This window comes from Diabrotica undecimpunctata, chromosome 6 (genome assembly GCF_040954645.1).
Source record: "Diabrotica undecimpunctata isolate CICGRU chromosome 6, icDiaUnde3, whole genome shotgun sequence".
NCBI classification, from domain to species: Eukaryota; Metazoa; Arthropoda; class Insecta; order Coleoptera; family Chrysomelidae; genus Diabrotica; species Diabrotica undecimpunctata.
This window is the reverse complement of record NC_092808.1, coordinates 143,855,755-143,871,183: the sequence shown is the minus strand read 5'-3', so window position 1 is coordinate 143,871,183 and position 15,429 is coordinate 143,855,755. Positions and strand designations below refer to the sequence as shown.

The following is a 15,429-nucleotide window of genomic DNA, read 5'->3' as shown; positions in this document are numbered from 1 at the left end:
TGGATTCAAAGATTTTCTAGTTGTCCTTTATCGAGATAGAGAAGAAGGATAATAATAAAAGAAAATAGTATATTACAAAGATTTAAGCATTCTTTATTTTATATGAAAAAGAATAAAACAATTATCAAATTCTGCCGTTATCTTATCAATCAGCATACAAGAAAATAAATGAAATTTTTATAATAATAAGATTTTATCTACATAAATTTATAATAAGTGAAAACCAATTTTACTTAAACTTTTCTTTACTTGAAACAAAAAACAACAAAACTGTAACTTTCGATTAGTCAAACAAAACTCAATTCTTTAAATTTGAATGATAATGACCATGATGTCAACACAGATCCTTCACAGATACCAATTTCAATTGTACAAAACACTTACAGCTTTTTTTTTTCGTATTGAATTGTATGTTGGCACATACCCAGAAAAGGCCAGTCTCCTCAACGATGTGATCTCTCCTCTTTGGCACTTCGGCTCCTTCCTAACGTCTCTGCAAACCTCCTGCAGACTACACAAAAACACCGGATTCACTTCTCCAAAAACTCAGCTACTTATTTATGACACAAGGACCTCCTTTTGTCAACTTGATGCCGTAACTACTTTCAAATATACTTCACAAAATGCCCACGGTAGATACAAGGATCTCTTTTAATCTACTTGTCATCTCCTTCTGCAAAACTATTCACTTCTTTCACAATGCCGGTATCCAAACTCACGAACCACACCCTATCTTCTAACAAACGACTCTTTCCTTCAATGGCCAAATTACAACTGCCTCTCCCACTCTCCTAATCATTCTAACCCCATTACCATTCAAAAACGACTATCCAATCAAAAGCTCAAATCTTGTTTACTACTGTTAATGTTTGTTCTAAAAATTCTGTGTATCATTTGGGAAGACCAAATTACTGTTTCAGAGAAAGAATAAATAAAAATTGATTTTTCTATCCTCAGTCTGTTAATACACAATCTATACCTGTTTCCAAAGATTAGAATATGGTCTTTTAATACACAAACAATGACAAGATTAACTTACAGGTAAAATGTCTTCTAATTCTACACAAAGGGGTTTCTTGATAATTTTGTTGGAAACGGAAAAGGTCGTTTCTATTCTTATCTACCCTAAATATTATCTTAAATTACTATATACAATTTGTTTATCTTAAAATTTTATTCCGATGGATCTTTTTATTTATTTTTCTTTGGTTGGGAAAGAAGAAGTATGACAATATATATATATATATATATATATATATATATATATATATATATATATATATATATATATATATATATCTACATATATAATTGGAATGGAAATAAAAATGTGGTCGCCAACCTCCGTTAATGGGGACGGCATAGGAAGAAGAAGAAGATATAATTGGACGGCATATTTATAATTTTATTAACACTACCTAAAAACTTTTTAAAAATATTTTTTAATATGAAATGAATATTTTACGGATTTAATATTTTTTAATCTTTTTCTTCGCGAGCTCCCTAACTATATAAGCTGTTCTTGATGGAAAGCATGCGATTGGAATTTCGGTGGATGCGGCTGCAATTCTTGGTATCAATGGTATTTCTCTCTGGAAAAAAATACTAGTAATTAATTTTACAAATGTACAACACAAAAAAGGGAAAATTGTACAAAAAAAAGATTGCAATAAAATTGGGTATAAGAAAAATAAATCTTAGCAAAAAATAGCACGTGTTTTGTGTATTTTCAAAAATGTTACTTAAATTTTATAGAATTAGAAAAACAAAGCCCTTGATTTCGAAATGAAATGTAGTGCAGTCTTTGATACAGTTTTGTGAGAGATTAAATATAATGGAAGTCGCGAAGATTTCATGTGAGGGAGACCAGCATCGATAGAATATAATAACTTGGATGTTTGTTTGTAACTTTTTTTTTTTCATTACTATAAGTACTCAACGTAAATGTTCACATATTTTATATTTAACCATGGCTCTAATGCCGTACGATAATTATAATAAAACTAAATCTTCGATATAAGACGGAACTTGAAACTATTAGTATAGATATTCCATTCTATTTTTCCTTTTTTGCTGAAGTGTTAGTCGAAAATGTTTTGGACTATCTTTTAATATATTCACTTATTTCCCAATGATATAAAGTTTTGCCAGTTATTCCTGTTGTTCTACTTCTGTTTTTGGCCTTATACTGCAGTGTACGTCAAAATGTTGTTGTCTTATAAATTTAAGTTTCTTTGTATATCAAGATGTTTTTTTAGTTACTACTGCCATATTCTAGAGTTTTTTTTCTGTCAAAACAATGTAAGGAATGTTCTTCAATAGAAAGGTACCATTATCTGTATAACATATTTTTTTATATTCTTATCTTATTTATAGTATTATTAACGTAAAATAATATTTCACAAATTATATCCTTCAGCTGAATATTAATAAATGCTTTTCGTAGGTCTACAAAATACAGGAATACTGCTTTTTTACATTTGATAGAAAGATGTTTTTAAGAATTTTGTACACATGCATTATACATAATCTTTCAGTTATAAACTTTTGTGATATATGCTCAGGTAACATCTAAAAAACAAATGGATCTCCCTTACAGCACAAGTACCAACAACACCAAAACCAGGCATCACACGAAACCAAAGGCGATATGTGCGAACTGAAACAAATGGTGAAAGGACTTATTGAACAAATAAGTACGATGTTAAACCTTTTGACTACAGACAAATGACCAAGTTCCATTAGAATGACAACGGGCTAACCCAACGTGCCCAAGAGGTCAAAGCCTTCATAATCAACAATATCATTGCCATAATGCGGATTTCTGAAACCCACTTTACCAGCCGCAGTTATTTTAAATGTCCTAATTATGTAATATGGAGCACCAATGACAATGAGGATGACCAATTGACAGAGGCAGTCTCCATAGATAGAGGAGTGAGGCAAGGATGCATTCTGTCCCCGGTGTTATTTAATATATACTCTGAATATATCTTCGAGCAAGCGCTAGGCGAACTACAAGAAGGCGTATGTTTCAACGGGATACGTCTAAACAACATTAGATATGCCGACGACGCAGTAGTTTTTGCAGATAGTCTGGACGGTTTGCAAGAAATAATGTCGCGTATATCAGATATAAGTAGAGAACACGGACTTGATCTTAATACGAAGAAAACAAAGTACATGGTAGTCAGTAAGCGCGAAATATTAAATACACAGCTTTTGGTTAAACAACATCCAATTGACAGAGTGGACAGCTACACATACCTTGGTACCAACATTAACAGCCAATGGGATCACTCCAGTGAAATAAAACAACGCATAGGAAAAGCGAGATCGGTGTTCATAATGATGAAGTCTCTTTTCAGAAGTCACGATTTACCACTTGCTACCAAAATCTCTCTCATTAGATGCTATGTATTTTCTACGTTATTATACGGAGTAGAGGCCTGGATACTTTCCGAAGCTTCTTTAAGAAAACTCGAGACATTTGAGATGTGGTGTTACAGACGTATTTTAAGAATTTCATGGGTGGATCGTGTGACTAATGTTGAGGTCCTACGTAGAATAGGCAAGGAATGCGAGATTATTAACACCATCAAAGAGCGCAAACTAGAATATCTTGGCCATGTTATGAGGAATCAACAGAGATACGGCTTGTTGCAACTCATTCTTCAGGACAAGGTATTTGGAAAGAGAGGACCAGGAAGAAAAAGAATATCTTGGCTTCAAAACCTGAGAACGTGGTTTAATACATCGACAACCGGACTATTCAGAATAGCAGCAAGCAAAGTTAGGATAGCCATGTTGATCGCCAATATCCGGAACGGATAGGCATCGTAAGAAGAAGAAGAAAGAGCACCAATCATCTAGACAATACGGCACACGGCGGATTTGCAGCCATAATTAAGAAATCAATTAAGCATCACGGGTATAGCAAATTCACTAAAGACTATTTGCGAGCCACCAGCATATCGATTTAAGATTGGGAAGGGCCATTAACAATAACAGCCATCTACTGTCCACCACGACATAATATAAACAAACAAAAATTCAGTTCTTCAGATTTCTTGGAAACAGATTCTTGTCAGGCAGACACTACAACGCTTAACATGCACACTGGGGATTAAAAATTATTTTTCCAAAAGAAAGACAACTTTGTATGTACATGTAAGACAACAATCTTAAAAAAATTCCCACGGCCCAACAACAGTAATAAAATACCAGATCTGGGAGATTCTCCTCTTTGAATAGAAGTAAGTTCAAAAATCCTTTACAGAACATCATCTGCTATATTAACCAACAAATCTACAAACTGGGAACATTTCAGAGAATTACTAAACAATAAATTTGACTTAAATATCTCACTAAAAACACACCCGGCAATTGAAAATGAATACCTTAACCAATCCATATGAGAAACTGCCTGGAAATCAATAACATTCAAGGAAATAAACTGCCCTACTCATGAACTACCCAATCAAATTATTAATAAACGAATATTAAGACGTAGATGGAAGTTCCCATTAAAATGGGAACAAGAATCATAGGAGACTTCACCACAACAAAAGGGCTCCTGCAGGGTTGTTCCACATCTCCAACCCTATTCAAAATATACTTGGAAAAAGCCTTGACTACATGGAAAAGAAAATGCGAAGGCATGGGAGTACCGGTACGGAACGAATACCTATATACGTTAAGCTTTGCAGACAATCAGGTAGTGATTGCATAAGACCAAGACGACCTCAGCTACATGATGAAGAAACTACAAGAAGAATATACCAAGGCTGGCCTAGATATTAACCTCGCGAAAACAGAGTACCTATCTACAAGTGAAGAAGACATAGAAGATCTACAGATTGATGACAACGTAACAATTAAAGGAAAGGATAAATTCAAATACCTGGGGTTTATAATCACGAAAAAGGCAACAACAGAGGAAGAAATTACACAAAGATTAGGACAAATAAGAACAGCAATCCGACAACTTAACTCAGTATGGTGGGATAGATACCTAAATATGAAGACAAAAACACAGATTTATAAAACATTAGTGCGAAGTATTATGACATATGGGGCTGAAAATTGGATCATAAACAAGAAAAACAGCAGTAAGATAGTAGCAACAGAGATGGAATGTATGCGAAGATGCTGCAGAGTAACAAGAATGGATAGGAGAAGTAATGACGAAATAAAGCAAAGAACATCAATAGAAACAGACATACTAACATATATAGAACAAAAAAGATTAAAGTGGTATGGACATGTAAGAAGAACTAGCGACAGCAGATGGATAAAGAGAATAACCGAATGGAGCCCCATAGGAAGGAGGAAAAGAGGACGACCCCGAAAATCCTGGAGGAACGAAGTAGACGACGCCATGAGTAAGAGAGGTCTAAACGATGGAGAATGGAACAACAGAGAGAGATGGAAACGGTTGAGCGAGGGAAGGCAGTGAATACTGTAGAATCCCTAAATATATATATATATATATATATATAGATGGCAGTTGACGAGAGCACCACAAGATAAGATCAATCTAACACAGTTAAAAGCGTTATTAAATAATAAAAAAACAATGTATACATTCTTATCTCAGACATCTTTCGCATACAGAAGCTACCAAGTGTTTATTCTGAAAAGAAACCATGTACATAGATATTCCTTAATTTTCCAACCCTCCATTAGGCACTGAAAATGGCGCATGGGCAAAAATCAATAAACGGAAAGCCAAAAGTTTCGCTGAATATCTAACCTTTTCCTGCAAATGAATGTATTAATATAGTTAATGAAATCCAAATTTCTTTAAAATAGTATACATTAAACAAAGTCAACAATATTGCTCCTCCTCTATATTTCTTCCTCCGTAAGGATGTAGCGGCGTCATGTAATTTGTTTGACTATTTCTGTTCAATTATCTCTCTCCTCGCCGCAGATGGGCGGTCCATGGTATGCGCAACATTCTACAGTAAACCCACATTTCAAATGACATTATACGCTTTGAATCGGTTTTTTTTATTGTCCAAGTTTCTGAAGCATAGGTGGCGATAGGAAAGATCAATGCTCGAACAAGGCATAATTTTGTGTTTTTTGTGATGTCAGTGTTTTTCCAAATTTTTGTTAGTTTGGCTGTTGCCAATCTGGCCATTGTGATGCGTTGACGGATCTCGTCTTCGCATCCTCCACTGATAATAATAACGAAGACTAAGTAATTAAATTGCCTGACCACTTTGTAACTTGCCATGTTTCTTATCTCTGCTTGGTGGTTTCTGGTTCTATCGATGATCATCCTTTGGTTTTCTGGATATTTATTGTCAATAGTAATACCACTAGTGATTCAATTTTCGCGATAAGTCTGTCGATTTACTTCTAAACGAAACTGAGTTGCTTGAAAACACCACGAGTCCGTAGGACGAGTGGTGTTTTCTTTAAGAAACTCAGTTGAGTTTAGAAATAAAAGACAGACTTATAAGCTAATCACGAGTGGTATTTTATTAGACTATTTCATGAACAAAGTGATAGGTCAAAAATTCAGTAGAATGAGAGGAAGGAATTTAATAATAATACATTTGATCTAGGTAACCCAAATCTACCCATTTTTTGAATAGTTCACAATTAGTCATAATCATGAAATATTTATTATAACTATAAATAATTTGTTATTATTATTTTTTACCTAGAACAATAAATAATTTGTACACGAAAAAAATACATTATTCTCGACTATAATTATTATAAACGGTGCAATTGTAAACATTTTGAATAGTATGACCGTTATTAGGTGGATACAATGTATTGTTGCTATTATTACTTGATGTACTTGGAGTATTCCTAAAAGTATTCACTATATTCTGATGATGTTCGACACTAAGATGTAAATACGGTTTCATCGAGTTCGAACTTCCATGTCTAGTAATTTTCATAGCTTGTTGTTCACTAACGCCAGATTGTAGTAACTGACTAACTGCAGTGGCACGATTAGAGTGATTCGTTATTTTCACTTTTTTAGTGTCTAATCCTATCTTTTCTGCAGACATTTTTGTCCATTTGGATATTGTATTAATACCAATAGGACAATTCTTGTACCAATTACTATTATTATATTTATTCCACTTGCCATTCACAGTCAGAAAAAGTCTATCATTGGTAATAGTTTCCCTTTTCGATATAAGTTTCCGGTATAATCTCACAGGACACATTTCAGGATTCTTCAAATTTTGAGTAAGTCATTTATTATCTGAACAGTTTTTATCACCACCTTGGCGGGTTTTGGAGAATATCGGGTTATATGCAATTCTGTTTGTTAAACAGCCTTTGTTGTTAGTCTCTTCCTTGAAAAAATGTAACATGGAAAAACTTCCTTCGTTACCTCTCCAAGCTAATTCTACGGCAGCTGTATGAAAAAACTTCTTTTGGAGTCCCTCTGGCGTGTCTTCGTCCCATTGTAAGCACATATTTTTATATTCATCCGAAGTCATAGCGACAGAACTCATTTTCCTTTTATCGGGTACAGTTTGCAACAATTTTTTCTTACTATCACGAGCCGCTCTCGTTTCCTTGAAGGTTATATCTTTGAAGGGATCAATATGTCTCTGATACTCACAGAAATATTTTTCTTGTACCAATTTTGCAGTAGTGTTCCATATAGTTTTAATAACACTCTCCTTGTAATCACTACCATCAATTTTTCGCATGCTGAAGGCCCAGTCTTTTAGAATGAATGCTAGTCTTTCGTTGTTATTTTCTGCATCTAATTTGTAGTTGCGATCCATACAGAACATCATAAATTGTCTCCATATATAAGATTTAGATTTTCTTGTGTTACTCGGTATATTTTCTTCAATGTTTTGGTTTATAACTTCGTTTAAAGTACCACCGAAACGACTCATTTTGACGTATACAGCTACAATAATTTTTTTGGCAAACGTCAAACTTTGCTTTGCGATCGGTATCCATGGTTACGTCGTTGAAAACACGAAGCTGAAATACCAAACAGAATTGAAAGACAGTTGGTGTTTTCGCGATAACACAAGCTGTCTTTGGTTTGTGATTGGTCAGATTATGTGAAAATTTTAAGATGAGTAAAATAGTCAAACCATATTCCGTGCTTGAGTTATGGTGTTACCGTCGCATGCTCAGAATCCCGTGGACAGCACACATATCTAACGAACGCGTGCTAGAGACCGTGCACAAAGAGCGAACATTGATCAAGATCATCAAAATGAGAAAGGTCCAATACTTCGGTCATATAATGAGAGGACCTAAATATCGCTTACTCCGGTTAATCATTTAGGGGAAAATCGAAGGAAAACGTTGGGTCGGAAGAAAACAACTGTCCTGGCTGCGTAAAATTAGACAATGGACAGGTCGAACGGTCGAGAAACTGTTTCATCTAGCTGCTGATCGAGAAACATTTCATCAGCTTGTCAATATGACGATAGCCAACGCTTGAATATAAGCACGGCACACAAAGAAGATATTCCGTGCTCACCGTGCCTAGATATTCATAATTTGTTTCAGTTCTTCTATAGATGACGCCAATATAACAGTGTCGTCAGCATAATGTAGGTTTTTGATTTTTTTTCCTCCTATCGTTGCTCCTTACCGTTCCTTAAAAATTTTACGCATAATATGTTCACTATATATATTGAATAGAATAGGGGGTATTATGCATTCCTATCGAACTCCATGTTTTAATTTAAAGTTTTTTGAAACCACACTATTAACTCTTACATTATCAGTATTATTTACATATAGTTTTTGTAATAAATAGATTAGATGGTCTGGCGTACCCATTTTTTTAAGTATATGCCACATTTTATCCCATTTTGGGGTATAAAAGGCCTTGGAATGGTCAGCAAAGCATAAATATGTATGTTAAATTCTCGAGATTTTTCGATAATTTGACAAATATTAAGATTATGTTCTCTTGTTCCTCTACCTTGGACGAATCGGCATTGTTCTTGGGAAATTTGTATATTTGTTTAATTTAGTGTGAATAATATTATTCACAACAAATTAAACCCCAAAAAGTCCCTAGAGTATGACCTAATGACCGTAAAAACCTTAAAGGAATTACCAAAAAAGCCCTAATTTATCTTAGACAACTATATAACGCCGTAATAAAAACAGGACATTTTTCTCTAGTTTGGAAATTAGCCCAAAATAATATTAATTCCAAAACCTGGAAAATCTTTGAAGATAAAATCCTACCAGACGTTCAGAACTATTAGCCTGCTTCCTATTGTATCTAAAATATTGGAAAAACTGCTGCTATCCAGAATAGAACCAATTTTAATTGACAACCAAACCCTAAGACATACGCGACACTATTTCAGTGCGAAGAATACACAGGAAATTGTTCATGGGTAATTTTCTACAAGACATTTTTTCTTTAATAATATTTATATTGTTAAATATTGTCAGACAATTAACTTATTGTAATTATATTACAGATTGTTTATTTATTAAGATGTTAAAAAAAATATCTCACCTGAGCTTATAAAATACGGATCAAAAAAATTACACCGGATGATACAATGGATATTTCAGAAAGCCATAAATGGAGAACAGCTCCCAAAGGAATGGGCGGAGGCATATATGACATCTATATTTAAGAAGGGAGATGCGAAAACTACAGAGGAATAAGCGTAATATCATCATTAGGAATATTATGTGGGAACATACTGCGAGAAAAGATAGAGCAGGCGATACAAGGTAAAATAGGGGAGGATCAGGCAGGCTTTACGGCAGGAAGATCATGCATAGACTACATAAATACACTGGAACAACTGTTAGAAAAGAAAAAAGCAAAAAATAGAGATATACATTTGGCATTTGTGGACCTGAGAAAGAGGTATGATCCTTTACCAAGGTTAGAACTATGGGAGGCAATGTACAAATTATAAATACAGAAGGAACTCATAGAAGCTACAAAAGCTCTGTATAAAGAAAATAAAGTGTCCATTAATATGGGAACAAGAATCATAGGAGACTTCACCACAACATAAGGGCTCCTACAGGGTTGTTCTACATCTCTAATCCTATTCAAAATATACTTAGAGAAAGCCTTGACTACATGAAAAAGAAAATGCGAAAAACCAAATTTTGGAATATGTTTAATTCTTAGAACAATTTTAACGTTTGTTTTCAATACAGATTTCAGTACTCTACAAATAGTACCCGATGACTTTTGACGTAAAATAAAAAATAAATAAGATAAAAATAAAAAATAAGGAAATAATCTAAACTATTAACGCCACAGTTAATAATTAACTTTGATGTAGTTTTTGACAAGTAAGCAAAACATAGGGGTTGAAGGGGATGCTGTATCGGACAGGGAAAATTAAACAAATAACGCACATCATTTGAAATATCTATTTGAAAGTCAAATTAATTTGAAAAAAATAATATTTTGGTATTATAGTAGTAAAATTGAAGGTGCCGCATAATTTTCATCGGCATTAAATACAAGACAAAGAAAATAATTTTCGTCTTGTAAGTTATTTAGCTCAGATTAACTTATAAAAAATGAAAAATATGCGGTATTTCTTTGTGCTCAGAATACTCCTGGAAACCTCTTTAGTCATTTACGACTTTGTCCTTGTTACAGAACATCGAGGCATTGTATCTCCGGTGATTGTGGAAAATTCAGGAGCAGTCACTGTAGCGCAAGACGAAGGAGCCGCATTAATATGTATAGCTCAAGGATGTCCAGCACCAGAATACAGGTAAAATGGTTCAACGCTCTCATATATTTAAATTGTTCCTTCTCTTATAGTTGATTCGATTTCATGCACTACTACTCACTACATGCAAATTGTATATATTAGTTATTATTCACTAAGATGCATAAAACGGCTGCTTTAAAATGCTAATAAACCTCCAACAGTTTTTTTATTTGTGGCTCAATTTTGATATGTTTACCACGTGGAAGAAAAATCATTTCACATTAATTTAAATTATTTATATTTTCTAATAACGCTATATCTACAAACATTACAGCAGAAAAAATAAAAATATATTTTATAAACAAACATTTTACATACAAAAGGTCGTCAAATACTGCTTTCGCATACCCAAATACAAGCCTTTAAGGACTACCTAATCAGTCTACCAAGAAAGTCAATGCAAAAAGATGTGAGGATCACAGACTCATTAGCCTGATGAGTCACACTTTAAAGATATTAATAAAAATACTACATCAAAGATTATACAAAAAATGGGAATGGGACATCAGTGACTCCCAGTTCAGGTTTAGGCAAGGTTTAGGAACACGAGAAGCAATAGTAGCAACACAGGTGCTGGTCCAAAATTGTTACGATCAGAAAAAGGATGTGTTCTTATGCTTTTTAGATTACCAAAAAGCGTTTGATCGTGTCCAACACCACAAGTTAATGCAGATCCTCAAGAAAGTTGATATAGACCAAAAAGACATAAGATGCATTGAAAACTTGTACTGGCATCAAACGGCACAGTTAAAAATAGACAATTCCATATCCAAACCCATACATATAAGAAGGGGCGTTTGACAGGGATGTGTGCTTTCCCCTCTTTTATTTAACATTTATTCGGAAGCCATATTTCAAGAGTCTTTGGAGGATGCAAAGATGGGAATCGAAGTGAATGGAGTATTGATCAACAACATACGATATGCTGATGATGGTGTCTTAATTTGTGACAACATAGTCGATCTTCAACAACTTGTCACTATAATCGGAGAATGCAGTAAGCGAATGGGATTAGAGATTAATACCAAAAAAACCAAATTTATGATCATCTCCAGAAACAAGTGCTACGTGTGGTCAGTGCTGCTATATGGCGTAGAGGGCTGGACACTCAAAACGAGGGATATAAACAGATTAGAAGCTTTCGAAATGTGGCTCTATCGCCGTATCCTAAAAATACCATGGACAGCGAAAATCACAAATATAGATGTCCTTAAAAGAATAAACCAAGAACGCCAACTTTTAGAAACCATCAAGAAAAGGAAAACGGCGTATCTAGTTTACATCATGCGAAATGAAAAATACCAGTTCTTCCAACTTATAATCCAGGGTAAAATTAAAGGCAAGAGAGGAATGAGACGCAAGAAAATGCCCTGGCTCCGAAACATAAGGCAATGGACAGGGATTAACGACATACAATCTCTGATACATATTGCAAGAAATAGAGAATTAATGGAAAATGTGATCGCTAACATCCATTAGTGGATTTGCATCTGAAGAAGAAGAATCAGTCTTCTCCGCCGAGAGACTCAAACCATGGCCACTCGTTCAGTTCTGGATCAGTACACTTGTATATACCATACCCAGAGCAGGAGTTCCTCTCTGTACCGCGCTTCTACCAGTACGTGAGATCATCCGCGAATGCGAAAGGAGTAACCCCGTCCTCCAAATTAATAATCTATGAATTACTATGACCCATGAATAAATGGTTTATCATACGGTAATGTCTATTTGTGAGCCTATACCAGTTGCATACCTGTGTAATTACAATTGGCCAATGGCTTACATTGTTTGAGTCACATGACACGTCACATGTGACTCAAAACTGGCCAACTTTGAGGGAATAAAGACTAGTTTATCTTTACGTAATTAAACTTCTTATTAACTACACCAATTGTAAAATACTTGCTGTAATTCGTTGTTTTAAGTTCAATTTTCAACAGGATATGCCATCGTCGTTAAGAACTAATATTAAAGCTAAAAATAAAACGATAAGACTAATGATAAAATTGATTTGCTCGTACCTAGCTGACTTAAAGTTTAAAGTTCTGATAGGATCTGATAGTTCTATCAGATCACGGATTTTGTGCGTTGAATTACCAGAGGCAACAGCTCCACTGTATTATATATACACTGCAGATGTTCGAAGAACACCCGGAAAAATAATGTACGTTTATATTGACGACACATCTAATGCAGCCAAGCCCAGAAACAAGAATATGGCAGTAAGAAATCTACAAAGTGCGCTAAATGCACTCGAAGACTAGTGTATAAAATGGACAATAGCTGCAAATCTAGAGATGACCTAAAAAATTAGGTTTTAGAAGAAGAAACACAACATGACCTATTAAAAGTGATCAGCAGACTCATTAAATGGAAAGATGCAACAAAATACCTGGGAGTTACAACGGATAAAACTTTTGAATTTCAGTCCCTAAAAAAATTATTTACATAAAAACTTAAAGACGACGGCGTACCTCACGCTGCCCAAACCTTACAGCCAAGACATCATGTGAAGGTCCATTTTCCCAGGACTTTCACATGATACGAAAATTTCAATGATATTAGTCCCACCACGGTATAAGGTACAGGTGAGAGAAAAATGGAGTGTCTGGGTCGAATTGGAGCTGGGGAGAGTTTGTCTCTGGCTTGTTTAGGTGCTAATCGTGCTATCACTTATAAGATCGTAGGTAGAACACGATTCGTTAAGAGACGTAGATTCCTTCCTCAGACCGGTCCCTTAGATCATTTATCACCCAGTATATAAAGATATATAGGATATTTATATATACATATATATATATTGTTATGATGTGTTGTTTGTTTGAATGATGAGCAATGAGTATTTTTAATAATATAATATATAGGGTTTTTATCGCGGTTCTCAAAGAATTAGCTTGTAAGTACTTTTTTAAATTATCTTTATTATAACTATTATGGAACACACATATATATCTAACCTAGCTAATGTAAATTTAAAATAAACTATCTTTAAATTGATACTCTTATAAAACTAATTAAATTCTATAGACAATGTAAAATTTAAACAAACTATCTTCAAAATTGAAATTGTTATGACATTAACTAAATTATATTAACAAAATTTTGTACCTTTCTTTCACTGAATGCCTAAATGAACTGTTTTCCACTATATATATTCTAATCACCACTGAAAGTCTTCGTACTTCGGTTATCCTTGTTTTTGTGAAATTACTTTTTTCAATTATCAGCTTCTACCAATTTAAGATATATTTTTCTTCACCAGCATCTATACACCACCAACCAAACCAGCAAACAGCATTTATATTTATTCTTCTTTTCAATATACCAATATCCAATTATTATAAGTTGATTTATACTAATCTCCAACCATAATATAATTTAATTTCTTCCAATATACCTTTTTTTATCTTCAATAATTATTTGTGTATAATTATAAATGTGCATTAAATTATATGCATAATTTTTAATCTTCATTTAACTCACTATATTAAACTATTGGACTATTTGTACTTGATTCACTGACTCTAACTAACTTTCATAATAAACTGCTTGACTTCTGACTAAAAACTTCTAAAAACTGCCTAAAAACTGCCATCTTGAATCCAAATCACGGGTATTTATATCTTTTGGACATTCTAGAACCATCTCGTAAGAGATCATGTTCCAATTTGTTCTATTTCATACTTGTATGAATTTTCTGGAACAAACCATTTCGCAAACATGGCCATCTCCGGAGATCCAGAGAATTCCATTCTTTTCTATTAATAATTTTGTTTACATTTAGGCTTTTCAGATCAGAATATATAATTAAATTAGTAACTTAACATTCTAATTTAATAAAATACACATTTCAAACAATATATTATTATAACCCACTTTATATTCGTAAATATTCTTAAACGTCACTTCAGAGTATAAATATCTGTCAATCTCCGAGAGTATTTTTGGTTGCCTAAGCACATGGCTCACTTATATATATTTACAATATTAAAATACAACTTTTTACAATTATTATATGCTAATTTATTAAAAATGCCCTCACATAAATATATTTTTATTAAATTCTCTAGTATATAACTTATTTAAAACAACCAAATATCTAATATTATGTAGTATATAACTTATAAATTATTTTCTATAAACCCTAATCGTCACAATACCCCAAAAATAATATTTAAAATAAATAATTTACTTATTATTTTTTTAAATATTAATTTTCTCATACCTTATTAAATTTAATAAATTAATAATTCAATTTTTTTTTATTATTTAAAGTGTGTTAAATACATCCCTGTTCGCTGTCTATGTCAAAGCAGAGAACAACGGAGCACAGTTCGGCTATTCTATGGTCAAACTGTCATGTCAAATGGAGCAATGGATGCGATATCAGAGAATAAAATATAACCTTAATTAAAAATATAATCGATATGGTGTTCTGTTTATTTATAGACAAAATCTAGGAATTATTTCCATTCAAAATAACTTTTATCAATATAAATTGGTAAGTTTTTTCACTTATATTATATTAGAAAGACATTTTTATAGCAATTATAGTATCAATTTTGTGTCTAACCCCAAATTATGATTTTTAGGGTACAAATTAATTTCCATATATACAAAATTCAACAAGTATGATGTCAAATTGATTCAAAATAATGAAATCTACCATCTATTTAACAAATCAAGTCTATTGAATAAA

At 33.2% G+C, this 15,429-nt stretch overlaps 1 protein-coding gene across 2 annotated transcripts in view; it reads left to right on the top strand.

The window, feature by feature from the left end:
* Dscam2 (Down syndrome cell adhesion molecule 2) overlaps nt 1-15,429 on the top strand; it is a 572,707-nt gene that overhangs the window by 315,799 nt on the left and 241,479 nt on the right. For both annotated transcript variants that reach the window (XM_072535610.1, XM_072535611.1), the window contains exon 5: nt 10,613-10,730. In XM_072535610.1, coding sequence (XP_072391711.1) covers nt 10,613-10,730 — 118 coding nt within the window. The remainder of the gene's footprint in view (nt 1-10,612; nt 10,731-15,429) is intronic.